The sequence below is a fragment of the Octopus sinensis genome, linkage group LG6 (assembly GCF_006345805.1).
Source record: "Octopus sinensis linkage group LG6, ASM634580v1, whole genome shotgun sequence".
Classification (NCBI taxonomy): domain Eukaryota; kingdom Metazoa; phylum Mollusca; class Cephalopoda; order Octopoda; family Octopodidae; genus Octopus; species Octopus sinensis.
This window is the reverse complement of record NC_043002.1, coordinates 30,247,684-30,269,997: the sequence shown is the minus strand read 5'-3', so window position 1 is coordinate 30,269,997 and position 22,314 is coordinate 30,247,684. Positions and strand designations below refer to the sequence as shown.

Below are 22,314 nucleotides of genomic sequence, written 5' to 3'. Positions count from 1 at the left end.
TACCACAACAGCTCTTTTATAGGATCCAGTTAGCTCAAGACATCATCAGGAGGAACCACGTCCGGTTTCGGCCCCTACTCCTCCACCGTTTTGACGTGCCTCCCCCCTTTCGGAGGTGTCTTCAGCTCTGGTGTTGGGTGCATGTCTTCTTTCCTCTTCTTTCTTCTGTTACTTGGCCTCTTCTATGTATCGTCAGCGAGTGTCATATATATATGGGGCTATCATCAGCTTCGAGTACCATATCTACACATAACGCTTTGGCCCGGTACTATAATGGAAGGCACTCGTCCAATGCCTCGCTGAATGGCTGACCCCAAGACCACGTGTTCGGGAAGGAAGCTTCTGAACAACACAGCTACAGAATACATGATACCGAAATGAGTATATACAATTATAACTACAGTCACAATTTGACAGGGAAATGATAAAATTGTAAGATTGCAACAACAACGATGTCTCAACCGTTGCTAGCGTTACAAATTAAAGGGCAATAGTGGATATAAATCAGCCTCAGACAAAACAAGTGTGTAAGTGATACGTTGTTACAAAAGAGAGTGCCTTTTTGCTCAACCAACTGAACCAGAAAAATGCAAACAGAAAAATAATGCAGCTGTTTCCGTTCTAATGACACAAGAAGAGCTATGTTTGAGTTATTCTACTGAATTGTCGGATAAGTGGTGAGGCCTGCTTTTAATGCAAGACAAGTCTATTGGCTACACTTTTGGCCCAAGCTGGAGGTCTTACTGTATCAGGACTGCATCGTAGAGATACTAACATATTTTATAGACTATGTGTACTGTTATCATTTTTTTTCTCGCTCTCCTCTCCATTTATTTCTTTCATTCTAGTTTTTGACGTAAACTCCCATACAAATTTTAAAACGTTCTTGCAATGTTCCCTTTCATATGACGCCCCTGATGCAAGTAAAATAGATCATCATCATCATCATCATCATCATCAATATATTAAGATAACAAGCTGGAAGAATCGTTAGTGCGTTGAAACAAATGTCTGGTGCTATTTCTTCTGCTCTGAGTTGAAATTACGCCTATGTCTTCTTAGCTGTTTATGTCCAACATCATAATCTTCATGTCCATCATCATGGCAACGACGACGACTACCACCACAACCACCATCATCATAATCATCATCATGACTATAATCAATAGCAGCTACGCTGTTATATTCGGAAAGGATTTTCTTCTCATAGATATGCAGTTGGGGACAGAACAACAAGAAACACCTAACGATACAATCCACTAACATTAGCCTCACCACTATCATCTTAATCAACACTATTGCACGCTCATATAAATACCACCAGTACTATCAACCGCTATCATTAACATAATTCATTTCCCTCCCTCCCTCCATTCCATTGTTGTTGTTGTGGTCGTCTTCCTTATCACCACCACCATGACCAAAGACTACAACCATCACCATTAACAGTGGCAAATCACAACGTGCAACAATACCGATACTATAGAAATTTACTGAGATGGACTTTTCTTCATCTCGTAATATGAAAGGATAGGAAGTCGATAGTCGACACAAAATGTCCCATGCAATTATTTCCTTAAATAGTTTTGTATATTGTCACTGACACTTATGTTGCTGTAGTTAATTTTCAGATACCACTTTAAATTTAAATACAAAAAAGCAAACCTCATACTATAATCATAATAGTAACTTTATGAGTTCCGATCATCGGATATATATATATATATATATATATATATATATATATATATATATATATATATATATATACGTAATTTAATTCATAACATTACTAAGCGTATACCATCATCATTTTCAGATGAACCAGCGCTTATCCGGTATCTTTGTTACAATGGCTTCCCAGAGAAAAGAAAATACATTTGTAGAGCTAAAGTTTGAAATCGTAAAAGTAGACATAAATATTCTGTGGTACAATCCAGTATTTAGTGTGAATATGAGAATAAACATCGCTAAAGGGTAACATAATTTCCAATGGAATAGATATAGAAGAACTTAAAAGAGAAAATCGATTAAGCTACACAGCGTCTCTTATAAAAAAAAGTTAGCAAGTTTCCATTGACAATTATAGTTCTCAAGGACTTCGTGGAAGAAATCATTCACATTCGTTACAATTGTATTAGCTATAAATAATTTCTCACTTAATGGCAACTGATAGGCAAATACAAAAGTATACTGTGACAAAGTACACCCACATTTTTTACAATCAATTGGCCCGAGCAAATTACGAGTATAGGCATAAATTAATCAGTAAGCAAAATTTACAACAAATTGTCCAAGTATTTTCGGTTTCAGAAAGACAAAGCCATACACGTCAGGACGACTTGGACTTGTACCACTACATGGGGGCTTTCGCAAACAACCGTATTAGATCTTTGTTTTTTCTTTCAAAATTCTCGGGGCTCTTCAAGTTGTTATTAACTTGCACACTAGCTCCCAAATAATTATCACATAATTAGAAAACCATTTTAAGAGATAATCTTATGTACGTTTAAAGATTTGTTGGATCTCATCGCCATCTTTGTTATATATTTCACATCTACTCTTGGGAATTTCCGATTTAAAATAATTCCATATTGAAATTCTTAGTCATTATTCTATTGCAGAGTAATATTCTTTGTTTGGTGGCCTTATTGCTAATAAGAAAATATTATTTAGCTATGATGCCAGTTACTACAACGACTAAAAGACCGTGGTACAAAGAAAAAAAGGCCTTTCTATTGGAAGATTTCTTGAAACCATTATAAATACAACGCTTTCTCTGCCACCACCACTACTGCCGCTGCTGCTAACACTACTACTTTTGCTACTGCTGCTGCTGCTACTACTACTACTACTACTACTACTATTGTAATCCTTGTTATTATTGTCATTATCCTGGTCATCACCTATTTTATTTCATGCACTGTCATTTTCATTCTGTCTATAAAACGTCAAAATCAATTTCAGAAGATCAAACTACGTTTTACTCTCTTTCTCTCTCTCTCTCTCTCTCTCTCTCTCTCTCTCTCTCTCACACACACACACACACACACACACACACACACACACACACTCCGGTGATACTTATTGCTGCTAAACTACGACATTAATATCAATATTACTATTATCATTGTTATTAATATTGAGATATCATCATGATCACCATTATTACGTCGTCTTCATTCTCAGTCTAACAGCATCGCCGCCTTCAAAATGCCATCGCAATATCTTCTATTCGTCACCATCGGAGAAATAAAGAATAATTATTAATATCATGCTTGTTGTTGTTGTTATTATTATTATTATTATCATTATCATTACTACTACTACTACTGCTACTAATACTACTACCACCCTCGCCTTCTTGTTTCTGTTGCTATTATTTGCAACCTGGATTGCAAATTGGCAAGCAGTGACAAAGATTCACAAAAGAGCTGGATGGAACAGCTGCAGTAGTTGGAACAGGCTGTCATGCCATTTGCCTCTGGGCTTGTCAGGTGCCAAGACAAACCCAGACAGGTGTGTGCATGCTCCTTTATTTTACATGCTTGTACGAGTATTCATGTGTGTGTATATATATATATTTCTTTTGTTACTTCTGTCTATGTTCCTTATACCAAATAATTTTACGAGATCGAAAAAAACACCCAACTACACCACTAGTTAATTTTTGCACTACATTATACCTTATCTATCGATACATCACCTTACACACAAGCATATATATGTGTGTATGGGGAGGGGTGAGTGTGTGTATAAAATGTGACAAAGGGTGCATGGAGTAACAGCATTGCTAGATATAAGAGTCAACTAACATTTTAAGGCAGATAAGCACATTTTCTATTTATTGACAGGGGACACAACCTCTCCAACTTCTATTTCTAGCAATACTAGAGCTCGCTGCAGCGTCACATTTTAGTGACGGTGAATTATTTCCTTTCCGATTTCGAACTGCGTCCAGCCACCTCAATTATATATATATATATATATATATATATATACACATATATATATATATGTGTGTGTGTGTGGTGTGTGTGTGTGTGTGTGTGTGTGCGCGAGTGCTTATGTGTAAGTTAATACACAAATAGATAAGGTATAAGAAATGAATTACATAAAATATAACTAATGGTTATATTTCTCATATTATGATCTCGTGTTAAATTACCAGCTATATAGGGAACATAGAAGTAACAAAAAAATATATATGCACAAACACACACACACACAGCAAAAGAAGAAATAAAAATAGACTTTTTTACTATTCCAAGAAAAACGAGTTTACAAATGCACGGTCCCACGGCTTTATCGATCGAATTCCCACCTGGAATTGATTTTTGTAATTTTTTTAAGACTTATACACTCCCTGATACCGCCGGTATCTACATATCATATTTGGGCGCAATCGGATGGAGGATGCCGAGATCCTAGAAGACACACAGACAGACAGAACGGATTTTATATAATATATATATATATATATATATATATATATATATATATATATATATATATATATATATATATGTATACACACAAACACTCTATACTTTAAACTCTATGTTGACTGGGAATCAAGATAAATGACAAAAAATATATGACATATATCAACGACATCCAACAATGGAAACTATGAAAACTCTCTCTCTCTCTATAAATATAAATATATATATATATATATATATATATATATATATATATATGTGTGGTGTGTAATACACACACACACACATCCACAAACGTATAACATGTACGCATATATTTCTTTGTTAGTGTCAATGTATTGTATGTTACAAATTAGACACAAATATCTGATGCTGACAAGCGCGCGCAGACACAGGCACACACACATACACACACACAAGCACAGACAGACAGACACACATACGATAGAATGAAGGCCACACAAAAATACATTGGAAAAACATGCCTGTGAGCATGGTAAATAAGATTGAAATATAATCCGGTATGATGTTGTTTTAGGTGATATATTTTGAGATGTTATGCCAGGTGAGATCCCGAGAGATATTGTGCCAAGCCTGAATCTCTAAACTTATTGTGCAAAGTGATATCCTTTTCTCCATGCTATCATTTTCCGATGAATAAACAATAATAAATGGGCAATATATATTGAGTCAGAACAGAAATGACACGTAGATATTTACACATTTATACAGAGACGACATAACTCAGTCGGCATAACATAAATAACCAGAGCATGCACAAAGACACACAGACACACACACACAAACACGTACGGAAGTACAGGCTCATAAAGGATTTATTCATTGGACTATGTGACACGCAGGAGCACAGCTTTCAAATGTTTCAATAAATAATATAACCAGCATCACCTAATATTTGTTAAAAATATTTATTTTATCGAGATTTTGTTGAACCGCTACGTTACGAGACATAATGATATACAACGTATTGCTTTTTAAGTCCAGCGTAAATATTATAAATACAAACGCACATTCACACTCGGGGATATACAACCACACATATTTACGGACTTATGCAGATATATACATTATTGTCTTTTTTTTTTTTTGCTTTTACTTGTTTCAGTCATTTGACTGAGGCCGTGCTGGAGCACCGTGTCAAAGGGTTTTAGTTGAAGAAATTGCCCCCACAATTTATTCTTTGTAAGTCTAGTACTTATTTATTCTATCGGTCCCTTTTGTCCATCCCCTAAGTTACCGGAACGTAAACACACCAACATAGGTGGTCAAGCGATGGGTGGGGGTGAGGTGAACGCTCACACAAACACACACGCGCAAATAAATATATACACACGCGTATATGTGTATATACGACAGGCTTCTTTCGATTTCCGTCTACCAAATCCGAGACTAGAAAAAAGATACTTGTCCAAGGTGCCACGCTGTGAGACTGATCCCACAGTCATGTTGCTTGGAAGTAAGCTTCTTACCATACAACCACACCCACACATGTTATATACATATATATGTGTGTGTATATATATAACCAACTTCACGGCAGGAGGTGCAGATGAGGGCAGCTGCATCGAACTCTCTCACGCACCAAATGGCAGTTGCTAAAAAGCTTTCGTGAAGTAAAACCAAGTAGCAACACCAAATGGCGGTGCCCCAGCATGGCCACAGCTCATGAGCTGAAACTAGAATCAATCAATCAATCATACATATATACACACAAGCAAACACATATATATTAGTCTGATGTGAAGGCGCGTGGCTTAGTGGTTAGGGCATTCGGCTCACGATTGTATGGTCGTGAGTTCAATTCCTGGCGACGTTCACGGCACAAAGGTATCTTCAATATACAATATTTTCCATTCATACATTGCAACTTTCTAGCAATATAAGGAACCTTTATTTAGTTTTCTCCTTATGATCCACTTTTCATTGGCTGCAATCCGAATTGTGTCCCCTTTACGTTTCTTTCTTCTGTGTTAGTAACAGAGATTGTGGGGAAGAGTTTGAATCCTCTCCTTCGAACTAGTCTCCAGTTCAAATTCTACCACGTCGGAAGCCTTTCTTTATCTTCATCCTTGTCAAAATATACTATTTTTTCCATACATTATATTTCTTTAACCCGAAATTTGAGTAATTCCATTTTCCTGGTGGTCTTTCTCCTATAGAAGTGACGGAGATTTCTATCAAGGAAAGAAATCTACTTGTTAATTACAACACTTACCATTATCTCCAGTTGAGAACATTATTCACATGCCCTGTTTTATACTTAAATAAATTTTCTAAATCGATTTCTGAGAACTCTTATTTGTGCTCATTTCATATTGTGTCATACAAAATTCAAATCTCCAAATTTCGGTTTTAAGGAGACGAAGGACTCAATCTTTGGACAAGCGTTTCTGCTGGAGAAACAACTAAAGAATTTTGGTTGTTAGTACAGTTACGATTAAAAAGATAAAAACATAAAAAAAAAGAAAAACAAAAGAAACATATTTATCAGACACCATGGAAGCATTTTTCACATTTTTAATTTCCTTTAAGAAACGGAAGTAGATCCATTGCTTTATGGGAGATTTAAATTTGTCGAAGCTTCGGTTATCTTTATAGTAATACCTATATATATATATTTTTTTTTTTTATAAAATCATATCTATATCTAACTATTTATTTGTATGCAGGTACCTAACGCACACAAAACTTACGTTTTGTTGCTTGTCTGCATGTTATATCATGGATTATTATAAATGTTATGTCGTATTTGTGTTGCTTTCGTGCAACGTAAAACCATTTTCAATAATAGTAGAAGGAGTAACCGCAGCAGCAGTCCCGGTAGCATTTGTTGTTGCTTCTATTTTTTCTTCTTGTTCACGTTTTTTTTTTTTTCAATGAAGGTAAAACCTCTCGAATGCTCTACGTGCTGCTGGATCTGGAAGTGTTAGAGGATGATGGTTTGAACATATGGTTTATTTCAGAGATGGATGGAACATTTATAAGAGAAATAATAACGAGTTTTATCAATAGTAACGGGGAGATGGTAGACCAGGACTGGGGTGATATCATGTGCAGAACAAGGAGATTGTACTGGAACGGAACAAACACACAGATACACACACACACGCATTAACAAGAACATTAGTTTATAATAATTACCTTTTCTACTCGAGGCACAAAGCTTGAAATTTAGGTGGGCGCGGAGTTAGTAGATTACGTCTACCTTAGTGCCCAATTGCTGCTATTTTTATCACCCCAAAATTATGAAATACAAAGATGACCACGGCGAAATCTGAACTCAGAACGTAAAGACGCACGAAATGATGCTAAGCATTTTGTTCGGCATGCTGAGGACTCTGTTATTTCACTGTCTTAGTAACAACAGCAACAACAATCATGGTTTCGAATTCAGCACAGGACGAGCAATTTAAGGGGAAAGATGTTCAGTTAGTCCTTATATTATCGACCCCGAAAGGATGGATGACAAAGTCGATCTCCGCATGACATGAATTCAGAACGTAAAGAACAACAAGAAATTATAGCACAGAATTGTCTCCGTCGATAATCTAACGATTCTACGAACAATAATAATAGCAAAAACAATCATTGTACGATGTTCAAATACTTGTAACAAGTTTTCATTGTTTGGCGGGCTGTACTCACAGAGTTTTCGCATCGCCCCACCAAGAGTTCGACATTCCAAATTTGTGTAGCCAATCTAAACTTCAACCCTCGGCCAACTATGAGGTTCCAAGTTCCCTCCCAATGCATACCACTTTTGATAGGAGTGTTCTTTACATTAGTTTAAGAAAAGCATTTTTTGTTGAAGTTGCATATGCAATCTGTGCAGAAACCTCTTATATATATATATATATATATATATATTATATATATATATATGTACATACATATACAGAAATACAGAAACAATGAAGATCACCTCCAAACTGAGATGCATGATAAAATAAATAACATCTTAAATTTCAATTTGAAATACTATACAGGAAAACCCAGAGTACAGATAAAAATTCGAAACATAAACCGGTTGTATTTTTATGAATTACGTTTAACAGAAAAGCTGTCACCCCCATACATACACTCACACGCACACACACACACACATATATATATACATACATTACATATACACACACGCGCGCAGGCGTGACTGTGTAAGAAAAATACATCCCAACCACATGTTCTCGGGTTCACTCCCACTGAGTGGCACCTATGGCAAATGGCTTCCACTATAGCCTCGGGTCGACCAAAGTCTTGTGAGGGGATTTGGTAGACGGGAACTGAAAGAAGCCTATGGTATATATATATATTATATGTGTGTGTGTGTGTGTTTGTCCCCTGTCCTCGTAACTTAATGGTTCGGTACTTGAGACAGATAGAATAAGTACTAGGTTTACAATGAATAAGCTCTGAGGTAGATTTGACCGACTTAAGCCGGTGCTCCAGTATGGTCGCTATCAAATGAGTGAAACAAATAAAAGAATATATATAAATATGAAAAAAAAGTCCGTTCTAAATAAAGGCCTCGAGTAAGAGTTTTACGATCCAACAGTCCCCACCTGCACAGAAACATCTATTGGACTCTTAAAACTCTTGCTTTTCCCCATTATTCTATAAGTCAGACTTTTTATTTGTATACATATGTACATTTTATGTATTAATAATTTTTATATATCGACTTGCCTAACTTGCCTCTCCTTACATTGTTCCTCTACTCGCTGATGTTCAAATCTCTTGAGCAGTACAAATTGTATTCTATACACAGAATACTTGTCTCAAATCTATACATATATATATTACTAATTCGAATTTGGCATTGACGATCATCAGACGAAATATGAAGTATTTTCCATATATACACAAAATAGCTTATACGGGGGATAGCTTTTATTTCAAGCATGTTATATCCAAAACATGACATTGTTTCGAAAATATTTATTTATTTGTATGAGTGTGTATGTGTCACTTTCTATCTTAGTATAAAATCCTCGCAGTTTGAAATAATAAATTTCCTACATATTACCGATGTTTGCAGATTTTCGCTCTGGGTGCCTTCATCAGGTCATAAATGTTCATCAGGTATCTGTATTACCACTTTTACAGTCAATGACTAATTTATGCAGACTGTACAGCCAGAAGTTGTCTATTAGAGTTCCACGCCATCACGTATATATTTCGGTCATTAGAATTACATCTCATTAGTATCCTTTTATCTTGTCTCTGACGAGTGTTAACATTAGTCCTTTTGTTATCATATATAAGTATTGCATTGTAAATTCTCTATATTTGTAGAGAACTCTATTTCGTATAGATGCATTATCGGTTGATATTTTCAATAGATAAATATTGTAACAAAGTGGAAAGGTCTTCTTACACAATGAAACGAAAGCCAAAAAAAAATACCCATATAAGAAAAGATTAAATTGGAGCATAGTCGCGTTTTCAATAACACATCTCTCTCATTCACTCACACACACATACACACAGGCACGCGTGCACACAGACACACGCAAAAACAATATTTGCAAATAGAAGTTGAAAAATCAAAAAGGACAATGGTGTAAATTGCTCAACGAATAAACACTTCATGCGGTTGCTTTCAAATCGCATCTTAAATTGATTTCACACAACTTTTATTAAGCAATTTCCAAATCATCGTTTGCGTGCATGTGTAATCATGCAGATTATACAAAAAGCTCATATTGATATATTTTCATCGATAAAATAAACCCAGTTATTTTATGGGGTGGTAAAATTAATATGAAAAGAAAAGAGGAACAGCTTGTAATACACACATGTATATTATAAACACATGTTGTCTAATGATTCAAGTATCTTCTCATACTTGGCCACAAAATGCCGTTGGTTTTACTTGATTCAGGAATCACTTGTTATATATATATTTCTTTATAGCCCACAAGGGGCTAAACAAGGACAGACAAACGGATTAAGTCGATTATATTGACCCCAGTGCGTAACCGGTCCTTAATTTATCGACCCCGAAAGGATGAAAGTCGACCTCGGCGGAATTTGAACTCAGAACGTAGCGGCAGACGAAATACGGCTACGCATTTCGCCCGGCGTGCTAACGTTTCTGCCAGCTCACTTGTTATATTTAACCCAACGTAAGGCCCAGTTGTGGCCGCCTGAGGTGCATTTCATAAGACATACCACAAACAAAACGAATATTGAATAGGGAGAAAGAAGAGTTGTACTTACCGTGATAAGGAGAGTATTCCATTGAAGTAGTATGTGATGATGGCAAGGATGTGAGGTTTGTATGTAACTGAGTACTTTCATGAGTCTCCTGGTGCGGATGTAAATGATGTATTACGGACGACACAATTGGTGTTGTACTGTGGTGATGATGATGATGATGGTTATGGTGATGGCTACCACTGCCTGCACTGCTGCTTATAACACTGCTACCTCCAGTCAAACAACCAGCCACGTTGCTGTTAATGATGCTATTGTTGCCACTACTACTACCGCTACTGCTGTTGTTACTACTACAGATTTGATGTCCACTAGGTGGCAGTGCATGACACTGAGTCTGTATGCCGCCGGCCTGGTTGAGGACCGCCGTTGTGTGCCGTATTGCAGTGGTGGCCACAACTTCAAGCGAATTCGCTAAACTGCCAGCAACAGTAGGAGATGCACTATCCAATATCGAGCCCTGCTGCTGACCCGTCGCAGACGGGACAACAACCCCAACACTACTACCACCAATACCAATACCAACACCAACACCACCGTTACCACCGAGTCCACCATTAATGCTGCCACCGCCGCTAACTATAGAAGACGGAAGAGCCGTCGAAAGAAGACCTGATGAGGTATTTACTACTGGTGGGTTCAAAGATGAGGGGCCATTCAACAAATGCAGCCCAGCTGCAGCAGCGGTGGGGCCCGAACCGAGACTCGATGCAAAAGCCATGAAACGTTCTTCAAACATGTTGACACATTGAATGAAAGCGTTGGCCTGTTGATGGAGGCCATAAATAGAAGCACGCAGTGAAGCCATGTCGGTGGCGGTGACGGCGGCAGAGGCTGCTGCCGCTGCTGCTGCTGCCGCTGCCACAGCGCTGTTTGTTTCGGCAAACTGCGCAACCGCCGCTCTGGTCTCGGGCAGGGGTTCAATAATAACATTGCCTCCAGTACTGGCGCCGTTTATAAGATTTGACGAATAAGGATGAAGTGGAAAGTGAGGTAGTTGAGGGTTTGATTCCGAGAGATATTTCCGTCCTTCGTCAAGATGTAAAAACTCGCTGCCGTTTATATCATAGTTGCTGGCATCTTTCTCGACCCCATTTAGTAATAAGGGGTTATATTTGTCCGAACATTGTTCTGGTGACATCCTCAGGCTGTTGGTTGCACCAACACTGGCACTATTAGCAAGAGAGTGGTGGAGATGATGGTGATGATGATGATGGGGATGTAAATGATATAGATGATGGCTGTTACTGAAGCTGCTGTGAAAGCTGTTGCTACTGATGATGCTACTGTTGCTGTTGATGATGCTGCTGCTGCTGCTGTTGTTGTTGTTGTTGTTGTTAGAATTGCTGCTGACAAGGTTGTGATCGCCGTCGTCGATATCGTCGTCGGCGTCGTTGTCATTGTTGTTGCTGCTGTTGATGAGGTTGTTCTCACTTTCGCTGTTGTTGGGGTTGTTGCTGTTGTCGATGACATTTTCATCGTCATCGTCGTCATTCATAACGTCTTCGTCATCTTCATCATCGATGATATCGTCGTCTTCGCCGCCGCCGCCGCCGCCTCCACCACCGCCACCGCCACCACCTCCACCGTCGCCGCCACCATCTCCTCCTCCTCCACCGTCACCGCCGCCTTCGTCAACATCGTCCTCATCAACATCATCGCCACCGTCATCGTCATCATCGTCAACATCATCCATCTCTTCATCAACGATATCATCAGCGTCTCTGTGATTTATTTTACCATCGAGATTGAGCTGTAGAAAAAAAGGAGCAGAGGACGTAGCGTCTATTGAGTCCGTGATACTTTTAAGGGCTACTTCCGTTGGATTTGTAAAACTTTCGGATTCATGAAGAGCAAGTGTGTAAGGGGATTGTGTTTGAAAGTCGCCATCTGGATCTACTTCAGAAGAACAAACATCATCCTGCTGTTCTGTTTGTTGCTGTGGAAGATGTGTGCAGGATTTTTTGTGAGCAAGAAATTCTGCCAAATCGAGAAATTCTTCCTTGCATTTGCCACAAACATGGGCATCACCACTGGCCCGCTTGGGAGACGAAGCAGACTGACCTACAGAAAAAATAGAAAACAAAACAAAATTAGGAAATTTATAAATATGAAATTTTAACTAAAAATATTAATAACAATAATAACAACAACAATAATAATAATAATAATAATAATAATAATAATAATAATAATGGTGTCAAATTTTGCCACAAGGGCAGCCATATTGGGGAAGTGGATGAGTCGATCACATCGAACCCAGTATTTTACTGGCTGTTAATTTATTGACCCCCGAAAGGATGAAAGGCAAAGTCAACCGCGGCGGAATTTGAACTCAGAACGTAGCAACAGACGAAATACCGTTAAGTATTTCGCCCGGCGTGCTAAAGACAATGCCAGCTCGCCATCGTAGTAATAATGATAATAATAATAATAATAATGATAATAATAATAATAATAATAATAATAATAATAATAATAATAATAATAGTAATAATAATAATAATAATCCTTTCTACTATAGGCACAAGGTCTGAAATTTGAGGAAAGGGGACTAATCGATTTACATCGAACCCAGTGTTTCACTGGTACTTAATCTATCGACCTCGAAAGGATGAAAGGTAAAGTCGACCTCGGCAGAATGTGAACTCAGAACTTAGCGACGGGCGAAATACCGCTAAGCATTTCGTCCAGCGGGCTAACGATTCTGCCATCTCGCCGCCTTATATAATAATAATAATAATAATAATAATAATAGTAAGAAGAAGAAGTAGAAGAAGAATAACAATAATAATAATGTATCTAGCAGAGAGGTACAAGTCTGTGTATATGCAGTTTTCACACACATACGCATACACCAAACACACGACGGGCGTGTACCTATAGATATATTTATTAGGTTTCGTATAGTGTGCAACATGTGCAGCAATAAAGATTATGACGTTGCATTTTTGCAAACATCACAAACGGTAGTCCCGCACTGCATACATACACACACACACACAAACAAACACATGCATATATGCATAAGTATGTATACATATATACTCATACACACTCGCACAAATGCATAGGCTTCAAAATGGCGGTATCTTTCTAAGTTCAGTCGACCCTGACTAAACTCAACCTTGACTTGTTGAATAAAGTTTATAAAAATAACCAGAGATCAGTTTTTGTATTATGGCTGTGAATGAAATGTGAAGCCAGTGTCTCCATTACAACTGCCATTTTCCTCATCATCACCATTATCACCATCATCAACAGCAGCAATATATTTAACACCACTTATCTTCACAAAATTTACCACCACCACCACCACCACCACCTTATTAGTCTGAGGGGAGATCAGAAGTAGTGTACAAATATGGCGGCCGATATATTTTGTCTTGAAAAATTCTTTTTCTTTCTCTCTCTTCGCGGTATTCTAATTACTTTCGCTACGATTTTTCTTCTTTTATTCATTCCCCGCCTACTTTATCCTGGCACTTACCATATCACACAATCTTTTACTGCTTCATCACCCCACACATTATCCCCACTCTATTTCTTTGTCTGTCCGTCTCTTTCTTTCTTTCTTTCTTTCTGTCTCTCTCCCCGTTCCCCCTCTCTCTCTCTTTCTCTCATGGAGCCTGATCAGTTGAAACACTTTTTTTTTAAATAGATTTTGCTATATTGTATTGATCTATGAGAATATTACTGCTGATGTTGCTTCCTTAATTGATTTATCCACTTGAAGACCTAGTTCCAGTACGAATATCAGACTAAAATAATCGATAATTTTATCATTGAGTTGTTAAACCAAGCCGATTAGACTTGCCTTGCAAACATAGTGACACTGGTTTTGTTGTGATTATTTTTATCGATGTGAATATGCATGCACGCACGCATGCACACACAAACACATTTCATCTTTTGGTTGTTTCAGTCATTGGATTGCAGCCATGCTGGGGCACCATTTTGAAGGAGTTTTTAAAGCCTGGTCTCTATTCTATAGACTTCATTTACCGAATCGCTAGGTTACAGAGATGTAAACTAGCCAACACTGATGGATGGGTGGGATGCAAAGACACAAAACTCTCTCTCTCTCTTTCACACACACACACACACACACAACGGATTTATTTAAGTTTTCATCTACCAAATCCATGCACAAGTCTTTGGTCAGTTGGGGTCTATAGTACAAAACACTTGCACCTTCGATATTGTCCCAAGGTGCCACGCAGTGGGATTCAACGCAAGGACAGAAGGTTCTACTTTATTACCTCTATAATTGTTATTACGGTCATATGAAAATGGCAAAACACCGTACTAAGAGCATTTAGTCACATATTCTTCAACAGAACCCTGAAAAAGCAATTGTGGAACCTGAGACGTTAAATATTATTCGTAGCATTATTATTATAATCATCGACATCGATGTTATTAAAACAAACAAACGATTAAAGAAAAGGCGGCATATCATATCTACTGATTATGTTAATTGCTAGGTGTATCAACACCACTCCTCGACTTCCATTGAAGACTCCTCGCCTTATGCTATCTCCACTTCACCCAGCTCCCAACCACTTCTGCCTCGTTTCAGTGATGACGTCAGCCATTTATAGACAAGACTGAGCGTTTGATTCAAGTCTCCTTCAGATACATCCATGCTGCTCTAATTTCTATGGATGAATTCCCTCGTCGGAAAAGTCTTCCCATCAGCTATATGAGCACACGGCGTTCATCCAAAACACTCAGGTTCACTCTTTTTTCCCTATCTGTTTTTATCTCTCCGCCTCTTTCTTTCTTTCTCTCTCTCTCTCTCTCTCTCTCTCACACACACACACACACACACACACACATACACAAAAGAACAAGCAATCAAAAATATATAAAATTACACTTGACCGCTCACAAATAGCTATATTTACAAACTTCTATGAGTGTTCATATGGTACTCAAGCATAAATCTCTTTCTCTCATTGTCTATCTATCTATCTATCTATCTATCTATCTAGATAGATAGATAGATAGATAGATAGAGATATGTATATATATATATATATATATATATTATATATATATATATATATATATATATATATATATATATATTTATCGATAGATTGATGCAAATATACGTTATGTACGCGTGATGTTATTCATGAGTAATATAATATATAGTACACGTGAGGGAGTGGTATATTTATTTTGTTCGAAGCTGGGCGATTGCTTTACTGGAGTTACTCAGAATTTCCTTGTTCATGGCATATTTTAAACAGCAATACAATATCATTTATTCATCGTATTTCAGGCTCAAATTACACATCTTACGACAATTTCTGTTTTGCAACCTAATCGTCATATTGTCAAATTTGAACAAATACGCTCTCTCTCCTTCTCTTCTTCCCTCTCTCTATGTCTGTTATACACACATGTATATGCTCCAGACACATGTATTACGTATATACACGTAGGTGTATATGGATTGATTTAAGCTAACTACTATTAGCAACTTAAACCACCCAGTGTCGTCGCCGCCGCCACCGGCTATACCACTACCGGACCGCTAATATCCATTTACTTATTTCAGCCATAACTATTTAAATGTTGTTGTAGATATTGTTGTTGTTGTTGTTCATCTTCGACGTTGTTCTTGGAACATCCTACACCATGTTTAATCACATGGAAATAACAGAGGACAGCTGAATTGTCTTTGCTTAGAAAATAAATTTCATGCTTGTTGAAAATTTCATCTCCCGTAATGTTGTTGTTGTTGTTGTTGTTATTGTCGTCGCTATTGTTGTTATTGATGTATTTCTTATGGTGCTCGATTTATTAGTATTATATTAATATTATTGTTGTTGTTGTCGTTCATGTATTTGTTATGGTTCTCGTTTTATTATTATTATTATTGTTATTGTTATTATTATTATTGTTATTATTATTATCATCATTATTATTACGCTATTATATTTCAATTTTTTCTTTGTTGTTACCAATGTTATTTTATTATTTATTTTTACTTCATATTTGTTTTAATTGTTTAAATTTGTTTGTTGTGATTTTCCCCCCATATTTCTTTTGCCTTTTTCTTTGTTTTCAGAGATTGTAATGCTTTTAATAATTTATATACGTGCACTCATCCTGCAATGTGGGGCATTTTAAAAACGCGTCGTGCAAACGTTATATATATATATGTGTGTCTGTAAAGCTATATGCATGTGTATGTGCGTGAGCGGATAATTGCACTCACATATGCACGTGTTCATTCAAGAATAAAAAAATGGCTGTCCCCTCTCTCTATTCCCTTTGTGTGTGTGTATGTGTGTGTGTATGTCTGTGTGTGTGTGTGTGTGTGTGTGTGTGTGTGTGTGTGTGTGTGTGAATTTTATTCGTTATTTCGTCTTTTAAACAGGAATTTAATTTTTCTCCATCTGCTTTCCCACACATATTTTAATATCTCCATATCCTTCTCTGTTTCCAAATCTATCCATTATTCACCCTCCCCCTCTTCTGCGTCTCCCCCCCCTCATCATCTCACCATCATCATGCTGCTCATGATTGCTGTCCGTATGAGCATCAACCTCATCATTATCTTTCCCACCGCCACTAACATCTGAGTCAGAGATAAATGGGTAGAGATAGAGTGAGAGTGAGAAAGTGAGAGAGGGATAGAGAGATAGACAGATTGATAGACAGGCAGATAGATGGAGAGAGAGAGAGAGAGTGTGTATGTATGTAAGTGTATTTGTGTGTTTGTCTGTGTGTATTTGTGTGTCTGTCTGTCTGTCTGTCTGATGTGCTTGTTCATTTTCAGAGCAATTTCTTTTCCCCAAAATATACTAGTTTTCAGCAAATCACCACGTGATTAACGATGAAATACATCCTCAGTTAAATTCACTCGACTCTAGAACAATGCCATAATAAAATGTACTGATCTAACCCATGCTAGGACGTAAATCAAATGAATGTACGATGGCCAATCGCCAAAGCCTAGTAGCGCACATGCGCCTCTTCAGAGAAGCATTATATTCTTGAATTGTTAAAAGCTATGCCACTCCTACCGAAATATATTCGTTGCATTCACTCTAATGCCCCACAGATTCCATATAGCTTTGTCTATCAACCTCCCATCCTCCTGCAATATATCCATATGGAAATACTCTGTGGGGCCATGAATTCTGCTTAATTATTCTCGCCAATAATTCAAATTTAAACATGCAGCCACACCACGGATATTAATCTTTCTATTCTATGTAAAGGAGGGACCAAAAAATATGTAGAGCATTGCCCCACCAACTTTGTGTGTATGTGTGCAAGATGTGTTTGTCTCGATGTATTAGTGTGTGTGTCCATAAATGTGTGTACGTGTGAGTGTACAAACATATGTTAAATTGTGCACGTATACAGCCAACATGTGCAGCGACGTTTCCACTCATTAAGCAATACATTCACGTCCTTTCCACCTCCATAGACTGACGTCAACCATAAAACCATAGAGCGTCCACCGAGGACGCAGTCGTAGTCATCAGCCACTGGCTCTGTCAAGACAGTTTTATGATGTTGCATTAGTGACAAGCCATTGTTTCGATACTACCTCATCAACAAGCTGTCAAATCTGACGATGGAGTTAAGGTTTTAAACCTGCTTCACTCCACTGCTCAAGCTAGAAATAATCCCTCCCCCCACTGCACTCTCTCTTTCTCTCTCACCACTCACTCACTCCTCGCATCGCTTTCTCGTATTCCAGTGTAGAACCAATGCGCTTCCATTTTACAGTCGTCGGAGAGTGGTGTATACTTAGCGCAACAGTTCAATTCACAACGTACTATATCTACAAAATATGTATGTATACGATCAATGTATATATGTTTTCGTTGTCTTATCCTACAGTAGTTATTAATAGGAATTATGAGGGTGTAAATAGTAAATAGTATCAAGACACATGGAACACAAAGTCCCAAACTCAATATTGTCTTCAGAATGGAATGAACATCACATAATCTCAAATTAGTGAGGATAAAATTAGATGCATTTCCATAATAAAGTTGCCAACAAAAACACATTAAAACACATGAACACGGAGAAAACAAGGGGAAAGAGAGAGAGTCAGAGGGAAAGAGAATTGAATGGGAAATAGTTGGGGATAAGAGACCATTACTTCGTGAGTACAGAAAAATCGAAATTAAGGCTGCTATCAAATGTACCGTGTATTATGGAACCAGAAAAGGGCTGAGGATGGTAACGAAACTTGCTTTTATTTATTGGGAATTTGCTACCCTAAGCCTTATCCGCTGAGTGTGTCAACGGCAAATGACCAATCAAATACCGAGATTGAATTCAGCAACAAACTACGCTCTACTTGAGTCCCACAAGTAAATATGACCTTGAAGTAATATGAAGGTATTAATTATTGCTACACTTGGCCTTATAAATGTATATGTAACTGGGTCGTGGCCACGCTGGGGCCTCGCCTTGAAGGCTTTAGTCAAACAATTCGAAACCATTGTAAGCATTCACTGACACAGAACTCAGTAGGAGAGTGAATAGACAGGTTAATTCAATCAAAATTTAATACGAGTATATATGTGTTTTTATTTATCTGTGTAATTTTGTATGTACAAACGCTCACACACACACATACACACACACACACACACACACACACACGTATTCTATTGCGTTACATATTATAATTAATGCATTGTATTCAATATTATTCCATTGTCCACTCTAGATCGTGTTTGTATTGTACTGTCACGTTGCAGTGTGAGGCTCGTGGCAGAACTAATGACATTATTATTATTATTATTATTAATATTATTATTATCATCATCATCCTTATCATTATCGTTATCATTATCATTATTATTATTATTATTGTGTTATATAGGGCCAACGTGTTTGTTTATAAATGTTATGAAACACATTATGCTCTTGTGTGCGGCTAAAGAAAAAAATTGAAGTTCTACGGACACTTATTCACATTTCGTGATCATCTGACTGCTTGCTCCCTCTCTCTCTCTCTCTCACTCTCTCTCTCAATCTGTCAGTCTGTCTGTCTGTCTCTGTATCTCTCTCTCTCTCACACCCACACATATACACACGCCATAGGTTTGTTTACTTTATTTGCTTCTATATGTGTAACTCTATGCTTCTTTATGTGTGTGTGTGAGAGAGAGAGAGGGAGAGAGAGAGAGAGAGAGAGAGAGAGAGAGAGAGAGGAGAAAAGAGCGGTAACGTGCCTTTGTCTGGCGGCCCTTTTTGTGCGCTATGAAAATGTTAAAATATTACTCGTGGGCGTGTATATAGTTTTGACACGCTAGCATGTTCATAACATGTATGGGATAATATTGCTTATATATATATATATATATATATATTATATATATATATATATATAATATATATATATATATATATGACATATATATTTGTGTGTGTGTGTGTGTGTGTGTGTGTGTGTGTGTATATATATATGTGTGTGTGTATATATATATATATATAATATATATATATACACACATAGACATACATATATGTATATATATATACACACACGTGTGTATATAAATAGTAGCCAAACACTGATGAATAACATGAATAACAAATTGTCATGATGTTACATTTGTGTGTATGTGTTTATATATATATATATATATATATATATATATATGACATATATATTTGTGTGTGTGTGTGTGTCTGTGTATTTATGTTATGCATAAATAGATCGATAGAAAAACACACTCCCACAGACACACACAAGGATGTTTTGTAAAAGGATGTGTACATATTCGCGAGTCTGTACGCACGTGTATGCGTGTGTATGTGACTGTGACAATTACGAAGCGAGGCGGAGAGAAAACAAAAATAATTATACAAATTTCCCTCGAAAGTTGTCACCCAGAAGCAAAGTTTACCTATGCTTAAAGTGCTCTAACGGGTGGCATCAGTGACGGATTAAATAAAGGTTTCTGGTAGAGGTGAGTGACAATCTAGAAGAGAACAAGGTGACTGTGAGTGAGTGAAGAAGACCTGAGGGTAAAAGCTGGAGTGCGGTTGAGGATGAGCGTGTGATATTTGTGCGGGTAGAAACTGATGACAAATGTTAGACAAGACGAAAATAAAGGAGTCTGAGATGCGGGACGATGTAGAAAATGGAACATAAAAAAATTAAACACACACACACACACACACCACACACACACACACACACACATATATAAAGATAATTGAAAATGACGATGATGATAATGATGATGACGGTGATGTCGACAGCAATAATAACAACAACAAACATAAGTACCACTATATTCCAATTATTATAATCAGATATACAAATACAAATAGCAGCAACAATATTATCATTATTATTATTATTATTATTAATATTATCATTATCATTATTATTATTATTATTATTATTATCATTATTATTAATATTATCATTATTATTATTATTATTATTATTATTATTATCATTATTATTAATATTATCATTATTATTATTATTATTATTATTATTATTATTATCATTATTATTAATATTATCATTATCATTATTATTATTATTATTATTATCATTATTATTAATATTATCATTATCATTATTATTATTATTATTATTATATTATCATTATATTATTATTATTATATTATTATATTATTATCATTATTATTATATTATTATTATTATTATCATTATTATTAATATTATCATTATTATTATTATTATTATTAATATTATCATTATTATTAATATTATCATTATTAATATTATCATTATTATTATTATTGTTGTTGTTATTATTATCATTATTATTATTGATATAATGATGGTGACGACGACGACGATGATGAGGATGATAATAATAATAATAATAATAATAATAATAATAATAATAATAACAAGGCACGACATAGAGATGGATGTAATTTAAGAGATAATTCTTGATAAACATGGTGAAAACTTGCTGTGATGGACGTTTGTCAGTAAAACTGCTTGATCCAAAGATGGAATGTTGCATGGAAGTGTGAACGTGTGTGCGTGCGTTTGTGTGTGTGTTTGTCCGTCTGTTCGGAGATGTAGCGAATAGAGATAGAAGAAAACCAAACACAAGGTAAAACGTTGCTTAGTGTATATGAGTATGCCTGTATATTTGAAAAATATTAACGTGTATGTGTTATACAATATGGATCTAGGTGTATATGCATGTTCTACTGTTTACTGGTTAATGTGTAGTCACGTGTAGATGTCCGTATGTGCAGGTGTATGTGAGCATGTGCATATGTAGGATTGAGCAGTATTTTAAAATTGCTGTCAGACTATGCAACTTTGGGACTTATGCACATGTGTTGTCGAATGCACATGCATTTCTCTATAATACTGTTAATGGATTTATGCATGTGTTTGAGACGCTGTGTATGCGCGTGTGTGTGTGTATGAGAGAGAGAGAGAGAGAGAGAGAGAGAGAGTGTGACTGTGTGTTCATGAGCGTGTCAATACGAGGCGAAGTTAGAGAGAAAGGAAATAAAATGGGGAAACAAAGAGAAGAGATGTGTGTGTGTGTGTGAGCGAGCTTTAGAGAGAGATTATGTAGTCAACGAAGGTCAGCTTAAAAAAATATCAAATTTGAAGAAAAAGAAA

General features: G+C 36.6%; 1 protein-coding gene across 1 annotated transcript in view; it reads right to left on the bottom strand.

Moving 5' to 3' along the window:
• LOC115213193 overlaps positions 1–22,314 on the bottom strand; it is a 121,863-nt gene that overhangs the window by 43,212 nt on the left and 56,337 nt on the right. The window contains exons 2-3 of the mRNA XM_029782127.2: positions 12,282–12,746; positions 10,686–12,239 (exon numbers count right to left, since the gene is read on the bottom strand). Of these exons, the coding sequence (XP_029637987.1) occupies positions 10,686–12,239; positions 12,282–12,746 (2,019 nt within the window). The remainder of the gene's footprint in view (positions 1–10,685; positions 12,240–12,281; positions 12,747–22,314) is intronic.